The sequence below is a fragment of the Anser brachyrhynchus genome, assembly GCF_964034855.1.
Source record: "Anser brachyrhynchus genome assembly, chromosome: 5".
NCBI lineage: Eukaryota > Metazoa > Chordata > Aves > Anseriformes > Anatidae > Anser > Anser brachyrhynchus.
Window position 1 is genome coordinate 40,693,473 of NC_137699.1, and position 19,256 is coordinate 40,712,728.

Genomic DNA, 19,256 nt, shown 5'->3' on the forward strand with positions numbered 1-19,256 from the left:
ATATTGATCATAATGTTTCAATGCATCTGTTTCACTTATTATTTTAGCAAGAATAATTACAAACCACTTGTAATATAGAGTGTGTATTTTGGTGATTCATGGCTAAACTTCCAAAAATCTTAATCATAGAATTAGAGAATCACAGAATTTGTTTTGGGTAGGAAGGGACGTTAAAGACCATTCAGTTCCAGTGCCCCTGCCATGGGCAGGGACACCTGCTGCTAGACTAAATTTCTCAAAGCCCCATCCCACCTGGTCTTGAACACTTCCAGGGATGTAGCACCCACAGCTACTCCGGGCAAGTTGTTCCAGTGCCCCTACACCCTTAAGTGTAGAATTTCTTCCTAATATCTAATCTAAACCTATTCTCTTTCAGTTTAAAAACATTACCCGTTGTCCTGTCATTACACACCCTGATAGAGTCTCTTTCTTGCAGATTCCCTTTAAGTATTGGAATGCTTCTGTAAGGTCTCCCTGGAGCATTCTCTTCTCTAGGCTAAATAACCCCAATTCTCTCAGCCTCTCTTCATAGGAAAGACGGAACTTGATTCAAGAAAACATTCTTATTCAGGTTAGAATATCTTCAAAGACCTTTTTTTACACATACCAGAGAGAGCTACAGAAGCCCATGTTAAAGTTCCACTAGGTGCTCTCCTCATTCATATGCCACTGTCTTTTGGTACAGATCCTGTGCTCTTGTTTTAATGGCACAGAATATGGCTGGGCTTACTAAAGTTAACAATCTCTAAAACTTAAAGCAATTTATTACATGCTAGGCTCCTGAATTACTTTCACTTCACACAGATGTGAAAATATCATGAAATTTGAAATGCCTCCCCCCACTCTCCCCCCACCGACTATTACTACTGAAGCAATGGAATTTGCATTTTGGCCCTGTTCTGCAGCGGACTTGATGCAAAAAGATTCTTGTTGGGCTTCATGCAGGAGTCAGGCTCTGCCTGGGCAGCGAACACTGCAGTATCAGAAATTGAGTTGCTTTTTTCATTACTGATTATAAATCTAAATGAGGCTTACAGTTTCCATTTTAGAACTACTAAAGGTAGTAGTTCAAGTATAATAGGAAAACAGTTTTATTTTATTACTACTATTTTGAAGTTTATGTAAGAAAGGATTAAATTTCAAAACATTAGCTATTTTCTATTTCAACTTTATCCAAACTTCCTGAATAATAAATGTTCTTATCTAAATAAGCCTTTTACATTGAACCAAAGCATTAGCAGAGTGAACATTCTCATTATAGTCAAAGGAAAGTTAGCCAATATATGCAATATATATGTAATTTTTTTGAGTTAGTCACAGGAGGGCATAAGCTGTAATGCTAACATTCTCAATTAAATGCATTTGAGCAGGAGTTTACACAAAAGTTTGCAAAGATGTTAAAATGTTTAAATTGAATTCTTTGCATAAAATACTTGATGAGAGTTCCAATTAACATATACAATTTTCCCACTTTTCTATCATTACACTCTAATATATAAAGCTTGCAAAACATAAAACTGGACAGATAACCTCTTTCACCTAGCTATTTGCCATTCTATTTGAAAGAGTATCAAACTAATATTTGACCCTTGTTTTGTCATATTTTCTCTCCTCTCCATGCAATATTTCAGTTTTGGAAAAAAGGAAGACAATATACATTGGATCAACCATAGAGTATTAATATTAGTAGTACGGACAATCATTCAAAACCATGTAATTCAATATTTTCATATTTTTTCTGGAAAGCAAGGGTTGTAGTTGTTATTTCTGAACAGGTATATTTATTGCCATAATTATTATCCAGGAATTACTTCTATTTTAATAAAATAAGAACAAATCACATGTCACGTAAGGGAACACAGTCTATAAGCTTTCTGTCCTGATTCTGTCCCAAAACCTATAAACTACTCCACAGCTGCCAACAGGTGCTTTACAAGTGGAGCTGCAGTCAAGTGTTTCAGTGCTGGCAGGGGGCATGGCCTACGAGTTTTTTCCTTTCCAAATACCCTCCTTTTCCAACTTCTCCTCCCCTCACTCCCTCTTTTATCCCTCCTGACCCCCTCTCAGGTTTTTGATCTCTTCCATCTTGTTTTGGCAGATACAGCCTACAGTAGGGGGCCAAGCACGGGGCCTATTCTGTTTTTTCAGCATTAATGTCCATTTTGGGAGAAAAGTGTACATTGCCAGAATTTGGCTCTATTTTCTTGGTCCTCATAGGATAATTTTTAATTCAGGCATTCTTCCAGCAATTGAATCAGATGAATTCCAAGGTCTTTGGCAAGGGATCTGTTTTGATAACTTCAGGATTGTATTGGTTATCTGCCTTTCTCAGTCTTTCCTTTGTCTCATCATTTAATTACGCACTAGGTTTTAAATGGTGTATAATTACTTGATTTCACCACAAAGAACTCTTCAAAAGATTCTGGGATTATTACATGGCTCTCTGAAGAGCACCAAAGGAGCACACACTGCAAGATACTAATGGAATGGCTACAAACACAAGCTATATTTTTCCATCTACTATAGTAGTCATGCAAATCATTACAACATCCTACTTGATAGCCTGCCCAGAAAGTGTGGTGGCCCTACTAAATTACAAGTACTCCGAGATGTGCCCAATAAAATAAAATATATTGCTCTTTCTTCAAATAATATTCATCAGCTTTGTGATAAATTCAATTAGCACTATGAAAATCTAATTTGCTGAATTGATATATCACGGTGTAATGTATTTTAACTTGTTGCACTGTAATGACTACTGTTTACCAACTTTATTTCATGATAAAGTAGTTAACATTGCTATAGATAGATTGTTCAAAAATGTATTCCAGTTGTCCCATTGGGTCTCCTTGGTGATGTCACATGTGAACTAACCCAGAGTGATTTATGATGGCCTAATTCTGTTCAAAAAAAACTCAGATCCAACAAGATGAACAAGAGCCCAAAGGAAATATAGGAAAGAACAATTACTAGGGCAGTTCAACATTTGTTGTCTTCTGGGTGGGAAAACATTCCTTGTGAAAACTTGATACTAACCATAAAGCAAGACATAATCAAAATCTCTGTGTTGAAGAAATAACCAGCTGTCATCATTGACATCCTCTGAGTGTACACAAGTGGAATATCAACAACCAAGAAGGGAGTCCAGGGTTCTATTATGTAAAACACGCTGCTGATTAACTAAGCCTGCGAAGGGAAGAATATGTCAAAAAATACTGACCCCCCAGTGCAACCCTCCTCATTAGAGAATTTTCCCTTTTCCAGCGAGCATAGTCTATTTTCAAACTGTTTCCCATTATGGATTACATTACATTTCCCTCTACAGGATTCACACTTAAAACTTCAAATTGGCAATTTTTGTTTACTTCTCATCAACGAAAACATTGTGGTGACTGGTGCATATGTTGAGTTCCTTTGCTCTTTGTTCCTCTTTTCCATCACTCAAACAAATCTTGTATCAATAATCATATATCACAGAATCACATAATCACAGAATCGTCTAGGTTGGAAGAGACCTCCAAGATCACCTAGTCCAACCTCTGACCTAACACTAACAAGTCCTCCACTAAACCGTATCACTAAGTTCAACATCTAAATGTCTCTTAAAGACCTCCAGGGATGGTGGCTCAACCACTTCCCTGGGCAGCCCATTCCAATGCCTAACAACCCTTTCAGTAAAGAAGTTCCTCCTAATATCCAACCTAAACCTCCCCTGACGCAACTTTAGCCCATTCCCCCTCGTCCTGTCATCAGGCATGTGGGAGAATAGACCAACCCCTACCTCGCTACAGCAAGGTATATATATAATATGACTTGATAATACTATGGCTCTGTTTAAAGGCTCTAATTCTCCATCTGGCAAAAAATGAGAGATATCAGTTACACAGGACTATAGCTCTCCTCATCTCCCCAAGTGTTTCTGTGCTTCACCTATTCACTGAATAGGGAGAAAAATGAAATCTAGCTAACAGTACTTGCTAAATAGCACAGATAGGAATAGAATCATTATAGTTTTGATCCTCCTTATGAGACAAATTCTTGCCTTTAGCTCTTCTTAGACCCTCAAAATTATGAAATGACAAGTGTAAAGTGTCTGTGACACACAGTGATTTGTCTTCCAAAGAAACTCAAGTAGTTAACCTTCTACATGTTTTCTGCAAAACTCACCCTGAAAGGGTGTTCCAACACAGATTGAGGAGGTGCAGAGCATGATCCATGTATGTTAGTTCAGACAACCCCCTGCAGTGCAGAAGTCATTATGCACCCTCCTACCCTTGTGTTACTCATTTCCCTGGAATAACACAGTCACTGGAGAAACACAACAGAAAGGAGACTGGTCATAGAAAATGTGGCAATAAACACATCAGGCACTGTATATTGTGTAGCTGGAACAGTTTGTATTTATTTTGGCTTTTGCATAGATATAGTTACAATGTAAGAAATGATCATAAATATTTTATGCATACTATGCATTTCCTTCTGAGAATATATGTCTGACAGACAAAAGCTTGTGTTGATCTTTGTATCCTAATAAAAAAAAAATGACATATTCTTCTTAAGTCTCTTTGTCTGTTAGCTAAAACACTTTATTCAACAAGATGAAGTGTGGAACCTCTTCCTGATTATAACAGCATTGCTTGAACAAGTCTGTAGAAAAGTATCCCTGCAGTCAATTCTATACAGGCTAATTTTTATTAGCCTGTCGTCCTGCTGCATCTTCACAGACACATACAGCTTTATCTATTCTGTAAGGGTACATCTCTCTCATAAAAGAGAACCAAATTCTAGGTTCACTGCAATATAAATGGCAGCTCACTGCTTTTCCAGGGAAATAGTCACATATTGTGCCCTTCCGAAGTGTAGTATGTGTTATGTAGGCTCCAATGAAAAATATACAGCAGTATACATGGGATATGCTGGAAAAGACCTGTGTATTAGCCTTCACTTAAAAAAAAAAAAAGACATTTATTTTAACTCTTGCCCAAGATTCTATTTAGCACTGTGGTATGAGATTAACTAATGGTACTCTGGAGCTTCTCACAAACATTAATTAACCTTTTAGGTAATGAGCCAAATCAATGCTTTCCTTAGAAAACGTGGAGAAATAGAACATTACTCCAAAAAATACTCCATAATGGCAATGCAGCATTCGTGAGTCATTCTTCCTTAGAGACCTTGTCTACACTGAGAAAATATACTAGAAAACATGTTAATTAAACAAGATGTTGAATATGATTTTTCCCTTGGTGTGGACAAGGATGCCTTTGTTTAAAAATATGTTAGCTGATCACAATTAATCCCAGGAGGAGCTCATGATTTACCATCATTACCTAATGCATTTTAGAAGAAGGTTTTTGCATGCTTACAGGAGGAGCTGGGTCATGCTCAACATCTTGTTAGGTAACTGTTTCCTTAACAGATGCAACCCATCAGTGCAGCATTGCTCTCTGGAAACAGGAATAGCAGGAACAGTGATTGTCTGGTTTTCAAAAAAACACAGGACTTCAGCTAGAGGCTGATGCTTTGCCCATATCACCTCTGCTGAAAATGGCGAGAATCTGCTTGTAGGGTGTTCTCAGATCTCTCTCCACAAAAGCAATTCAGCCTGTGTTGAATTCATGAGGGCTTCTTGATTGTATAGCAAACTAGCATGTTAAACTTCAAGGTTTCAAGTAAATGTTACTCGCTGGAGAATCACATCCTAGGTGCGTGGAAGACAGGAGCTGGAAATGAGTGTTTTGGGCTGCATGTCATCCAGACTAGCTGCTGCTCAGCGTAAGCCTCCTTCAGCTTCTGAAGTCCCAATCCACAGACCCAGAAATGTGGTCATGCTGCATACTCACACCATAAAGTCTAAACTGCTCATCTTAGGTGCTGACAATGCTTACCTAGTACCTGCATGGTTTCACTGATCCCTGACTAGTAAAGAAGCATAATCATAGTATAAAATCCATTATTATTACCTGATGATATGCATTGCGATGATATGTTTATATGCATAAATATTTATATGCATTTATAGCCTTTGAAAGGGCAAATTCCACCTTGTGAAGCCACCTGCTTATATAAGTAGTAAGAGTTTACTGTAGTAATAAATCACCATTTGCAATGCAGTATATGTGAGTAAGGAATATATGGTGAAGATCTTAATCTTTTCCTTCAAGACCCTGATATGTGGTGAAAATAATAATAATAAAAAATAAAAATAAAAAAGAATAAAGGTTGTCTTAAAAAAAAAAGAAAAGAAAAAAAGATTATTTCTTATATTTTACTCCCTTTTTGTATTATCTTTATGGTGTCTTGAAATTGAAGACAAATGACCCTGTCAAGCTATGCAGGCATTCTACCATAGAACAAGGTTTTTTTCTTTTTCAATCTAACACATAGCCAAGTTGACACATGTAAATCCACTGCAAGTAAAATTGGTGTGAGCTAACCAGACACACAATATGCATCAATCTTGTACTTAGTAAAAAAAATAATATTTTACTAATATATTTCTTGCGTCTGGGAAAAAATATCTATCTAGATATAATATTGAAAGTATGCATGGCAAACTACTCTAAATTTAGCACAAATTTATTCATTGTTTGCTTTTCACAATGTTTCGGAACAAGCAGCTAAATCAGTATATTATGCTCATGCTGCCAGCAATATCCACATCTTTATACTTACTTTTGCCTGGAATACAGCTCAGTGAATCTTGTAATGTGTTTCCATTAAACTGCTTAGTGCTCATCTAGGCACTGGCATTTAAGTACTGGGCCATTTAGGTACTGGCACAAATGATAATGGAGAAAAACATTGTAGAGAACATACCAAAAAGCTCAGAAACATACTGCTTCCTCAAGTGGCATAAATTGTTATGCTTCTTCTAAAGGAACGAAGACACATCAAAAAACAAACAAACAACAACAACAAATAAAAACAAACTGAAATTACCAAACATTTTCTCTAATTTCTTAAATATTAGTAAGGAAATGCAACATACATCTCCACAAGTCACCATTTAGAATGTTACAGAAATTTGCTTCACTTTAATTTCCATTCAATTCCAAATTACATAACAATAACAATATCACAGTATCACAGTATCACAGATTTCTAGGTTGGAAGAGACCTCAAGATCATCGAGTCCAACCTCCGACCTAATACTAAGTACTCCACTAAACCATATCGCTAAGCTCTACATCTAAACGTCTTTTAAAGACCTCCAGGGATGGTGACTCCACCACCTCCCTGGGCAGCCCGTTCCAATGCTTAATAACCCTTTCGGTAAAGAAGTACTTCCTAACATCCAACCTAAAACTCCCCTGTCGCAACTTTCGCCCATTCCCCCTCGTCCTGTCACCAGGCACGTGGCAGAACAGACCAACCCCCACCTCTCTACAGCCTCCTTTAAGGTAACTGTAGAGAGCGATAAGGTCGCCCCTGAGCCCCCTCTTCTCCAGGCTGAACAAGCCCAGCTCCCTCAGCCGCTCCTCGTAAGACTTGTTCTCCAGACCCCTCACCAGCTTGGTCGCCCTTCTCTGGACTCGCTCGAGCACGTCCATGTATAATATGTATAAACGTCCATGTATAAACGTCCATGTATAATAATAACATAACAAACAATTCTAAATAAAATAAATAGTTCTGGGCAAACTCACTTTTTCTGAAATGATTAGCAATAAAGAGTTATTTATATAACTGATTTTTTTTATTTATTTAGTCTTTCTACTTCCTTTAATGATCTTGTATTGACATTAAAGCTTTGACTTATAAAATAAACACTTGAAATTAACAAACTTAAGTATCTGAGTCTCCAGACACAAGTGAAAGGCTATATAGTGGGTAAATTCTCCATAAATTCTTCGGCAAGTATTATCGGTACTATTATGTCACTCACAGATGACATGTTCTTTCCATCATTTGTGTCTAAAAAGGAAGTTTTTAAAACATGGCTGAAGGGACCACTGAGGTCAGCACCAGGTTATACTATGTTTGTGTCACTACAGCTTTAGATATTTCGATGCATATTGAATCAATATACCTGCAATGAAAATGTGTAACCTATATTTTCTTTGCTGTTATAGTAAAATGCTTCTCAATAAACTTGTTTTCATAAGAAGTTTGCCCATTCATATGTCCCAGAGCTATTGTAATCTTCATTGCTAATGCTGATCTAAGAGCACGGACATTATTCTATTTCTTGACACATTTAAAGTTCTCTAATGAATAAAGCAAACAGCTTATGGTTGCTTGGACTGTCACTCAATTGCCCCTGAGGGCTTTAATGTCTTTAAAATAGGCCTCCTAGTTTGTATTTAACTACCTTGTCCACAGAGGTCTGAGGGGTAGAGCAGATCAAAGATGTGCTGGAAACATAAAAAGCAGCTGTCCTTCATTTACCTTTAATTAGCTACATCTGACCAGATTCTTTATGGCTTCTTTGTCACGCATTCAACAGTCTATAAGCCTTCTGACCTGTCACTGAGGACTGTACTGTTCTAAGAGTTTCTACAAAATTTAAGTTTAAAATATTTAATACAGAACCTTGAAAAAATCTTTGATCTCACTTTGGAACTACTACCTGGGGAAAAATGATTTTGGCTTCATCTGCCAAATTTACAAATTGCTCAGTATTTGGAGAGTCAAAAATGGGGTGGTTCCTGAACTTAGATTTGTTATTTACTTATGGTCCTTTGTGTACTATTCAATGTTGCAGTAAGTAAATATCATACTAGAAGGAATCCTACAGAAAACCGAAAGGCAAGCAAGCACCACTTTGGCTGGTGCAGTATTGCTGCCCTTACAGGAGCTATCATGTAGAATGGCTATGGTCCAAACAGTGGGTGCAAATTTCTTCCTTGAGTTCCTCTGGGCCCTTCAAATTTTGAACAGCTTGAATAATCATCCCAGGTTTGGAATGAAATAGGGCCACCAGAAATGCTTCAGGTTTATGACATAGTTCACTAAGTAGTTTGTGGCCACTCCATGATTAATAGAAGTTAAAAATCCACTTCTAGGCCTGACAAATCCTTTCACATACCATTATGACCCAAATGACCTATAGAGACTGTAAAATAACTCCTACCATACATTCTCTTGGTGCTAAAGAAATTACCTCCAAATGGTTAGGACTGTTCTGGGATCCCAAACACCAGTTCAGAAGTAAAAGATGGAAAGGGATCCTTCCTAGTGCTTCCATTCAGTAATCAACAATGTTTTAAATCTGATTGCTTACTGTAGTGCTGTCAGTATAAAAACAGATGGCACTTCAATAAATTGAGTAGCATGGATATCAACTGGGAGTTCCCCAGTTCATTGGACTAATTAACTACATATTGACTATTTCGTTCTCAAGAATGCTCTGGTAAACGATTACAAGGAGAAATTGGTAGGCTAGCATAGAAAACTATCTGTTGAAATCAGCAGAGCTAGTACCATTTAACTAAAAATAATACTGAGACTTTCAGATCTACTGAGCATGCATTTTAAGTTTGTCAGTGCTGTCTTCATTACTATTAAGTTGAAGAACATGGTCAAGGGAATAGGAAAACCTTCACATTGACACAAATGCAATGTGAAGGTTTTATTCTAATAAATGTATTTTTGAGTACGTAAGCTTTGAACCTCGAATAAAGCATGTATCCCTTGATACTAACAGATCATTATAACACAAGGACTATGAGATATTTATAAAGTCATGTGTCTATCTGCACTCCTCAGTACTCTTTGTAACATAGATCCCATTACTTAAATATCTCTCTATCTAGCACAGAATGCACAGTTTCCAGTAGGATTTTGAATAAGGGGATAATTCTGCCTCTACTGCAGGATTAATATGTAGTTCTTGTTCATTACAGCCCAGTAGTCAGGGCTGCAGTAAACTCCTGTATCAGCAACCCAAGGCTCTTATATAATAAAAGAAGTCTAATAGAAAGGTTAGAGTGTATGCTAAATGACCAAATATATTGATAGCCGGTCACACAAGGCATCATATAAAGCCACTGAGGTGAATTGATTTGGGATTTGGTCCATTCACAGAAATAATTAGCAAACAACAGAAAAAAATATAGTAAAAATGCTTATACAAAGTAGAATAGCTAATTCTGCAGTCAAAATTATCCCCAGATCTCTTTCTGTGTATGCAACAGCAGTTTGTAACCTCCATATTCTTTTCCAAAATGTCAACCTTTTAGTCTTCCCTAAGAAAAGTTTCAATTAATCACATCTCCAAACAGTTTAATACTCTTTCAAACACAGTAGTGGGGAGGTACATAAACAGCTAAGTAGCCTGCCTCAATATATGTGCAGTAGCTAGCAAGCTGGCGTGGCTAGAAGCCAGATTTTATTCTTCACAAAAAGTCTTCTGGGCAGTGCACAGTGGCAGCTTTCTTCCAAAATATTAACCTTCAGGGATTATTGTTACACCTCAACTTTACTCTTCACAAAGTTCTTTTCTAGTATCATACAAAGCACTTGACCCAAACTGTACAGATTAAAGCTTTAATTATTCATCACTGATTTCAAGAAGCATGCATCTCTCATCTTTCATTTAAGAGATCTGATTTAAAACAGGAGTCATATGTACTTGCATTTATAACTAAAAGAGAAACATGCCTAAACAAAATAAAATCAAGTGGGTTTAAAAACTAATTTTGCATGCTTATTTTTTCAAATAATTCCTAAAGTAAAGAATATTTGAATAGTTATTAATGAGACACCGATGTTTTCCACTGTTTTTTGTACTATCACTATAGTCACATAATGAGGTAACTAGATGCACGAATAATGAAATTACAGTACCAGTTCCTGTTCAGGTCAAAGAACACAAATAGAAATAGGCACAGTAACGCTGAATGCATAATACAGATAATGGTAACTTTCTATGCATTACACCATGTTACCCTGAAAATACATCATCTTTGACCTAAAAATTTTAGACTAGAACTTTGTACACAAAGTATTAAAAACCTCAAGGAAAATTTGGTTTAAAGACAAACCTAATAGCAGGAATGTAAATGTTCCTAAAAGATTAACATCAAAAAGCATTTATACATTGCAGAGTAAAGCCTTATTTTTCTTTGGAATGAATGAAGCTAAATCATTCTTCTGGCTAAAAATATACTCAGTAGTTAAAGAAAAGACATACAACCTTGTCAAAAATATACTGGTGAGCCATGGAATAACCAGAGAACAAGAACTTTAGAGCAGCCTGCTTTGGAATGGCTGCTCAACTCAACGATGCTATGAAAAACTAAAAGTGCAAAATCCATAATGTGAGATCTTTACTCTGAGGTGAACCAGCCAGTCACAAAGTGACTAGCTATCCTAGGGTGAGTTTCTTCCTTATTTCCCACACAAAATTTCAACAGCTTCACATTCACACTGGCGTGAACAGAAACATTTCAGAAATATCAAAGAATATTAATCCCTGTTCCCATCATTTGCTCAAGTTCTATGATTAATTGTAAACTAAACATACCCAAGAATAAAGTGTATATACTGTAAAACACTACTTCTGAAGATGAACTTAGCCTTCAAATCTGTGATGTTACCCCACATGTAGTACATGCAAATACATGAAATTTGGCAAAAATAATAGCTATTTTGCCATCTGGGGTAAACTCAGTATTAGATGGTCATTAGCTGGAGAGTGAGACAACTGACCACAGATAAAACAAAAAATTTCAGAATTAGGTTATAATGATATGTAGGCTTGAACAACTGCTGTAACAACATATGAAACTCTGTCCATCTTAGTTTTACAAAGTGGCTTTGTAGCACCACCTTTGCTAATCTGTACTTGAATGTTGAATTTACTTTTTTTTTCTGAAAAAAAAAAAATGTGGCTCACATCGAGATAGCTGTTGGTGTTTCTTTTTTTCTTTTTTTTTTTTTTTTCCCCCAACCTCTCCACTAGTTGCTGCAATGTAAAACTGAACAATCCCTGATTTTTGCATTGGAAATGAAACTCGATTGTTGATAAGGCTTTATAGAACTATTATGAAAACCTGAACTATCCAGTTCCCTGACTAGTAAAAACACATTTATGATATAATCCAAGAGTATAGGTATATTTCTGTTGTACAAATGTACTAGCTCTTTCTACTGTTTAACAAAGAATATTATAGAAAATCATAATTAAGACGTTTTTCTCATTCCAGTTGCCATAACTTTAGACTCAAAAGACATTTTCTTTATTCCTCCTGATCTTTAACATCAAAGATTAAATTTAATGGGATTTTTTCCTCTTTTGTGAAAAAAACAGTGATGAAAATTTCAAATATAACTATCAAAATACTTACAGAACAGAAAACTTTTATTTTTTTACACAGCCAAAATTAGCTATTTACCAAATGAGATGCCCTGTACTAAACACTTTTTTTTAAAAAAAAAAGTTGTCTGTGTAAGTTTAGATTTTCACCCAGTGTTTGCATATTCATGAGCTTTCCAAATACATTTTTTTCTGTTTTGTCTCTACCAGTAATTATAGAATTACACTATGACAAAAGAATGTATTACTGTTAAAATTAGGTAGATCTCATGCCACTTTAAGACACAGATTTTCATTAAAAATTTTGCATTTATCATTTGCTGGCAGTACTCACTGGTTTCATTGTACTTAACACACCTAACAAGAAATTGAATACTTTTGCATGTACAAGAAAAAAACGAACAACCACCACGAACTCATTTTTAATTTGTTGCTGTCCAACACTGAAGCTTGTAAACATTTATTTATTGATTTATGACAATCCAACTTTATAGCATTTCAAAGTCAGCTAACATACACCAGTAAGGAACTGGACACTTGGTGTTCAGGCTACTAAAACACAGTGACTCATCAAGTACTTATGGATGAAAAAAAAAAAAAAAAGATAAAATATTTTCTTGAACATGACTTCTATACAAAATGCAGTTGAATATTCTAGAGTCTTCGTAGTGCATGTATTTTTTTGTTGAATTCTCTGTTGTGGCAACAGGTGATGACAGAATCACTATTTTGTGTTATTTTAGCAGTCACTGGTCTTCCCAGTATTTTTCACCACTCCCATTTGCTGGCAGTATATCATGGCAAAGTTTCAAGAGAAATCTACTATGAAGCCATGTATTAACTGGGAAATGTCAACATGCAAAGCCACGTCTAGAATTAACCTATCTTTAGCATTTTCAGGCACTAACACCCTCTCTCCTTTCCAAAACTTAATTGTATCAGCAGCTTGCCAACTTAAAAAAAAAAACACTACAAACAAACACACACTCGCACAAAAAAAAAAGGACAAAAAGTGTATCTCCATTTAATGCAAAGATAGAGTAATAATCCTCCAACAAAGGCACTGAGGTTGGTAATGTTGAACTTGCCAAGAAACAAACGTCTTAAAAACATAAATACCACCAGTTAAGAAGGAATAATTTTCCACTGAAAGTTTGAGGACTTACTGCTACTGACTGAATTGATAGTTATTCTGAACCTCTTCCTTTGAGTAACTGATTTTCATTGGTCAGGTCACAAATGCCCTTGTTCTAGTATGCTGGAAGTAACTCTGAATTCCCAAAGATCTTTCTCACAGAAGACACATCTCTTCTGCTCAGTTTTATAAACAATAATTTTTTTTCAGAACAAAATAAAACCACAAAAGTTAGGATTCTGTAATCCCTGTTTATTTCTGTAATACAAGCTCTAATTTTTGACAAGTGTTCATTTACATGTAAATTAACTGCCAGTGCACTTACCTGATCTACTCGAGGACTAATTCTCTGAACAGTGTTGATGTGATATCAAAGGAAAAGAAGAGGCAACCCATAGCTCTTGAGCTAACGTGCAACTCACCTGCTGGTGCTATATCACCCCACTGGCAGTAGGAGAGCATGTGAATAAAGGATGGGTTCCCGTGATACTCATGATTGACTACAGCCTAGATGACTTCCACACCACAGTGGGGTTTTGCTGTGTCAGGAAGCCACTGCTATCTTCTATTTCTGAAATATCGTCAGAGTTCCTCATTTACACAATTCTCTGCACCTTCTGGCACTCATCCAGAGACTGGCCACCTATTAAATGGAATGGAGGAATGAAAAGCTAAATCTTGGAAAGAAATTGTAACTGGAAGAAGGTAAGGGAAAGCTGTAGGACTTGATGACAGTAAAAGGAATTCAGTAATGTTAGTTGGTGTTTGTATGTGAAATTGCACACAAGGTCTTACGCAGAAACCAATGGTGCAGATTTGATCAAAAGCCACATACAAAGCTGCATACAGCGAACTGGGGCAAACACCAACCCTTAGGCTGAAGAGAGTCTCCCACTGCCCACTTCATATTCAGCAATGTGGAAAAAAGGACCTTTCTGAAGACAAGGGAAGCAGCCTTAGAAATCACCTTCACTCAAACAGACATTTGTTCATTGCACTGATGAGCACCTGCAACACTGAAATTTAGACTGGAATGCAAAGCATTTTTATTACAACTATTGATGACAACTATAAGCAATATAAATTTAAAATTTTTATGCTCCTTACTTGATCATGGACTTTTTATTAATGGATGAAATCACAGCATAATTTAGTTTGCAAAGCATGTCCAGACATCATTTAGTCAGACATTAGAAAATGTTGGTCTTCTGCTCCACCCAGTTTAGTTTGCTGCACCACCCATCCACAAACACGTTGAGAATGCTCACCATCCCATCATCCAGCTTATTAATGAAGACATTAAACACTACTTCTTCCACTATCAATCCCTGAGCAACACCACCGTTCCTGGCCACCAGCTGGACTTTGCATCACTGTTCACAACACCTCAAGCCAGGCAATCCAGCCAATCTTCCACTCACTTTATTGACCACTTACTCAGCTCATCCCTCATTAATATGTCAATAATGAGTCTGCAGGACATTTTGTTAAAAGCCTTGCTAAAGTCAAGGCATGCAACATCCACTACCCTCCTCTTGTCTATAGAGCAAGATATCTCAACATAGGATGTTTAATTAATGTAAAAATTGTAAGACTGAAGACTTAGGCATGGCTTAGGTAAATTACTTTGAGAACAGCCAAAATCCTGTAGCCACAATCCTGTTGTTAGTGGGATACATGCTTAAATAAAATCAGGGCTTTAATGTGTTAAACGTTTGCTACTATTTTCATTTTATGTGTGATTTTGATTCTAAAAGTTAGATATTATTTAAAATTGTTGTTGTTGTTGTTGTTTTTTAATCAACCAAAGTGTCATTTACAGAAGTGTAATTAAAATAAGCTATCATTTTAGGATACATTAGGCTATATTTTACTTTTATCAACCAAAACTCATTTAAAAAATTTGCTCACTGTAACTGAGTAAAACTTGCATTTTAATTAGCACAAACAGATATTTAGAGCTATGAATCCATTTTGATTTTAGTTCCCTAATTCCTCTTTTCAGTGTATGCACTCTATGTTCAGCATTTTCCAGCCTACATTTTTGCCTGTATCTTGCATGACAGCTGCTCAGCTTTCAATTAGCTGTTTGTTTCAAGAGATTTACTGAAGTCCAAGTGAAGTTCGGACACCACACTCATGTATGTAATTCCATTACAAAACCAGAAGGAAGAATCTGAGGACCCAGACACTGCCACACAAACAAAGCCTTATTGTACCACTGAAGCCATAAACAATACAGGAAAAGCACTTCAGTCAACGGATGACAGGAAGCAGTAATACCAGCTCTCAAACATACACTGAAACACCTATTATGAAAATGCTGACATAGAACAGCTTACTACTAGAAATACCATGAGAAGCTAAAAATCAGAACATGCACTGCCAGAAATTGTTTCATCATCAGATTTCAGCACACTCATTTGACCAGTTAATGCAAACAGCTGTATTCACAGAACTTTGGAAAGGACTGTTTTTTTTTTGTTTGTTTGTTTTTTTTCTGTTTGCTTGGTTGGTTGGTTTTCCCTAGGTAGAGGCTTACAACACTGATATCAGTGAACCCATATCCGTACCTGAATACGTTGTCAGTGAATTTAAAAAAAAAAAAAAAAGTGATGGCACCTCAGCAGTTATACAGAAGTGGTATCAACAGCATGGGTATAATGCACTCTTAAAAAAAAAAAAAAAAGGGCTCACAGGAAACAGGCAAATATTCTGGTTATACAGTTACAGAACCTTATATACATAACCATACATAATAATATAATAGTTGGTTCCAAGAGTTAGTCATGTTCCAATGCAGTTCTCTGACAGGGTAATAACCTCTGAATCATACAGAGCATTTTTATAACCCTAGCTGGTTACCCAAGCTATATACAGCATTTTATGAAGACAAGAACTTGAAAGGGATTTGGGAAATTATTTAATGAAGATTAGTTCAACCTAGAATTAAAACCTAGGCACTACAGCAACTGAGCGAGTTATATCATGCAGAAAACTATTCAAGAAAACCACATTACACTTCTCAGAACAATGCATCTCATACTTAAGCCTTTACACACGCTGATATAGACACAAAATCAACTGTCATCTAGCTTTGCTGTCCTTTAAATAGTTAATAAAAAACACATATTGTGAAAACAAATTTGTAAAAGATTGTTTTGGACTTTCTTTAAAGGGCACAACATTTTTTTTCCTTTTACGTTTTAACAGTTTTCTTTCCAGAAGGTAAGATTTTATTTTGAACAACTATGGTAAATATAGTTCATTGAGGTGACAAGAGACATCAGGTCAGTTTCCCAACTGATAACAGAAATAATAAATTTTGTCAGTGATAATTTCAGGGAATGAGTAATGACTTTACCTGAGATCACTATAAAAGGAAGAAGTGTGTTAAAAAAGAGAGCAGTAAGTGCTGCAAGTGAATTCTTCATTGTCACCACTGTGCAGGATGAATTATTATGAAGATAAACAAAAATGGCTTAAACCAACTTGTTGAATGGCATCCACAGTGATATTTTTAAAGATGCCAAATAAAGAAGCCAATACTTATGGCTGAGTTTAAAATTTTGCTGGTATATTTCCCTCTGATCTTCATCTTTCTTTGTCCCTTTTAGAATGCAAATACTGTGGGTCAATTCTTTTGCCTTTGGAAGGTGCCTACCTGTGTTTTGGATGCTACTGTAATCTCAGAAAATAGTGCCTAATTTAAACTGATTTATTCCAAAACATGAATGGCCACCAGGGAGATTTGAGTGTGCCCTTTGGAGCAAAGAGCTCAAGTTTGTAAAGCTTGATTTAAACATATAACTGAACAGCTATATTAAATGGACTTCTACCTATATAATTACACAATTCCTCCAGACTATAGCATTTATTCCAAGCATGTGTAAGCACGCAAAAATCTAAGTTCTGGGGTACCCCTACATTTATGAGGGAAGATTATTGAATATTTTTTGAAGATTTTGCAGGGAACCTTCAGAATCAAAAGGTAGCTGTCCGAAGTGAGTAATCAGTGTGTGCATGTATGCATATGAGCATATATGTGTTTGCATGCTTGCATGTACATGCACAAGCATCCATATGTGTTTTACAGAGTTGTATAAGAGGCCAGTATCCTATATCACCTACACATAAACAAGGCAGCAATTTATTAATTCATTCTCCTGCAAACTGTCAAATGCATGGTCCAGCTGATGGTGTGTTGCCAACTGAATGGTTGACTTTTCCCTATCTGGGGAATATACTACCCTAACAGCTTGATGTCTTCCTACTCCTGTTACTAGCCCAGTATTTACTGCAGACATTTCAGCTGGTGCTTCCAGTAGGAAGGGACTCAGAGGCATATTTCCTTCTGTTTATGTGCACAACCCAGCACAAAAGGGAGAGCTGCTGCCATGACAATAGCTCATAACAAGCCTCCTGCAACTGAAATCCGGTTACTAGGGCTACAGATATGAGATCACTCTACAATATTTTTTGTACTGTATTTTTAAAAGCAGAGTTAAGAGATCTCACAAGCTTTCAGAAGTCTTTATTCCACAAATAACAAATTTTCCCTCAAACCTCATGCTGCATTTCATCTCATGAGTCTCTGGATCTCCCTGAGCTGTGTGAAACCATCCTGAGTATAAATCTTCTAGCTCTGACTCTAGGAACCAAGATTTTTTCTGGATTTAGTGAGTATTACAGGCAACTTATAGATACTGTATGAACAAAATATTGCACATATACTATTTCTAAGATGCTAAAACAGTAATTGCAATTGCACCTAAAAAGTTGGGAAATACCCCATGTTTACAAATATACAGCTATACCCCATGTTTACAAATATACAGCTCTGAAAAATAATTAAATAATGATTATCAATAATTTACCTTGTAAATTAAATAATCCAAGAGGTTCATTTTATATTTTTCAATAACAGATTTTAAGAGCATGTTTCCCATAACAGACACCTATGTTATTAAAATGTAAATGTTTGAAATCAAGATTGATTAAGACTTAATAAGCACACTGAGGAAAATGAAACTTTTTAATTAAGTCCTGAAAACACAGTTCAGAACTTCAGTTCCTAATGTGTCAAAAGTAGCTGTCACTTTAATATCTATATATTTGCTTTTATACGGCATCTCATAGGCCATCTAAGATCCAAGTAAAGAGAAATATCAAATAACTCAAAAAAATCCTGTGAAACTTGAAAAAGTTGGTTGTGCTATTTGGAAATCTTGGCATTAGCAGCCAGAAAGAAGACTCACTTTCTAGTATCTAATTCTTTCGACATTCCTCATATGTTCCTTACATGCGACACTTGAAACAATGCCTCAGATACGGTAATTAACAGCATATTTAATTTGTAGATTATTAGTTCCTCCCTTGGACAGACTATAAGTATAAATTTATTTTATTCATTCAGAGTTAATTCTAAGAATCCGTTCTTATAGAAAACAAAGAAGTCATTCAGAAGATGACCACCTCCAGGAGCCTCTTACTCTGGGGCCATGCCAATATGAAAGTCTGTGAGAAAGCCCTCCCGCACTATGGAATTGCAGGACTGCATTGAAACTTGGTGCTTAGTCTGGAGATGATAGTGTCTGTGTAGCCAATTATCACAATTTTTTAATGATACATGCATAGGTATATGAATAAACACTGTGTATATTTTGCAAGGTCATTAATTTATTTGAGTGCAACTTCTATTTCATTTCCTACCATGAGACCCAATGAAAAAACCTTCACCGGTTTCCTCAAAAGTAATGTCTGGTGCCTCTGCATCTGACTACTTATAATCATTGTACAAGTCTGTAGTGGAAACTACTGCATTTCTGACTAAAAACTGTAGGGAAAACTGTTTTGTTG

At 36.1% G+C, this 19,256-nt stretch overlaps 1 protein-coding gene across 10 annotated transcripts in view; it reads right to left on the reverse strand.

The window, feature by feature from the left end:
- The window catches only part of SLC25A21 (solute carrier family 25 member 21), a 254,983-nt gene that overhangs the window by 114,544 nt on the left and 121,183 nt on the right, over positions 1–19,256 (reverse strand). The window contains exon 1 of one of the 10 annotated variants that reach the window (XM_080592973.1): positions 13,820–14,035. The exons of the other annotated variants lie outside the window; for them this stretch is intronic. Within the exon in view, the coding sequence (XP_080449099.1) occupies positions 13,820–13,859 (40 nt within the window). The 5' untranslated portion in view covers positions 13,860–14,035. Of the gene's footprint in view, positions 1–13,819; positions 14,036–19,256 lie in introns of those variants that run through there. 10 annotated transcript variants of the gene reach the window in all.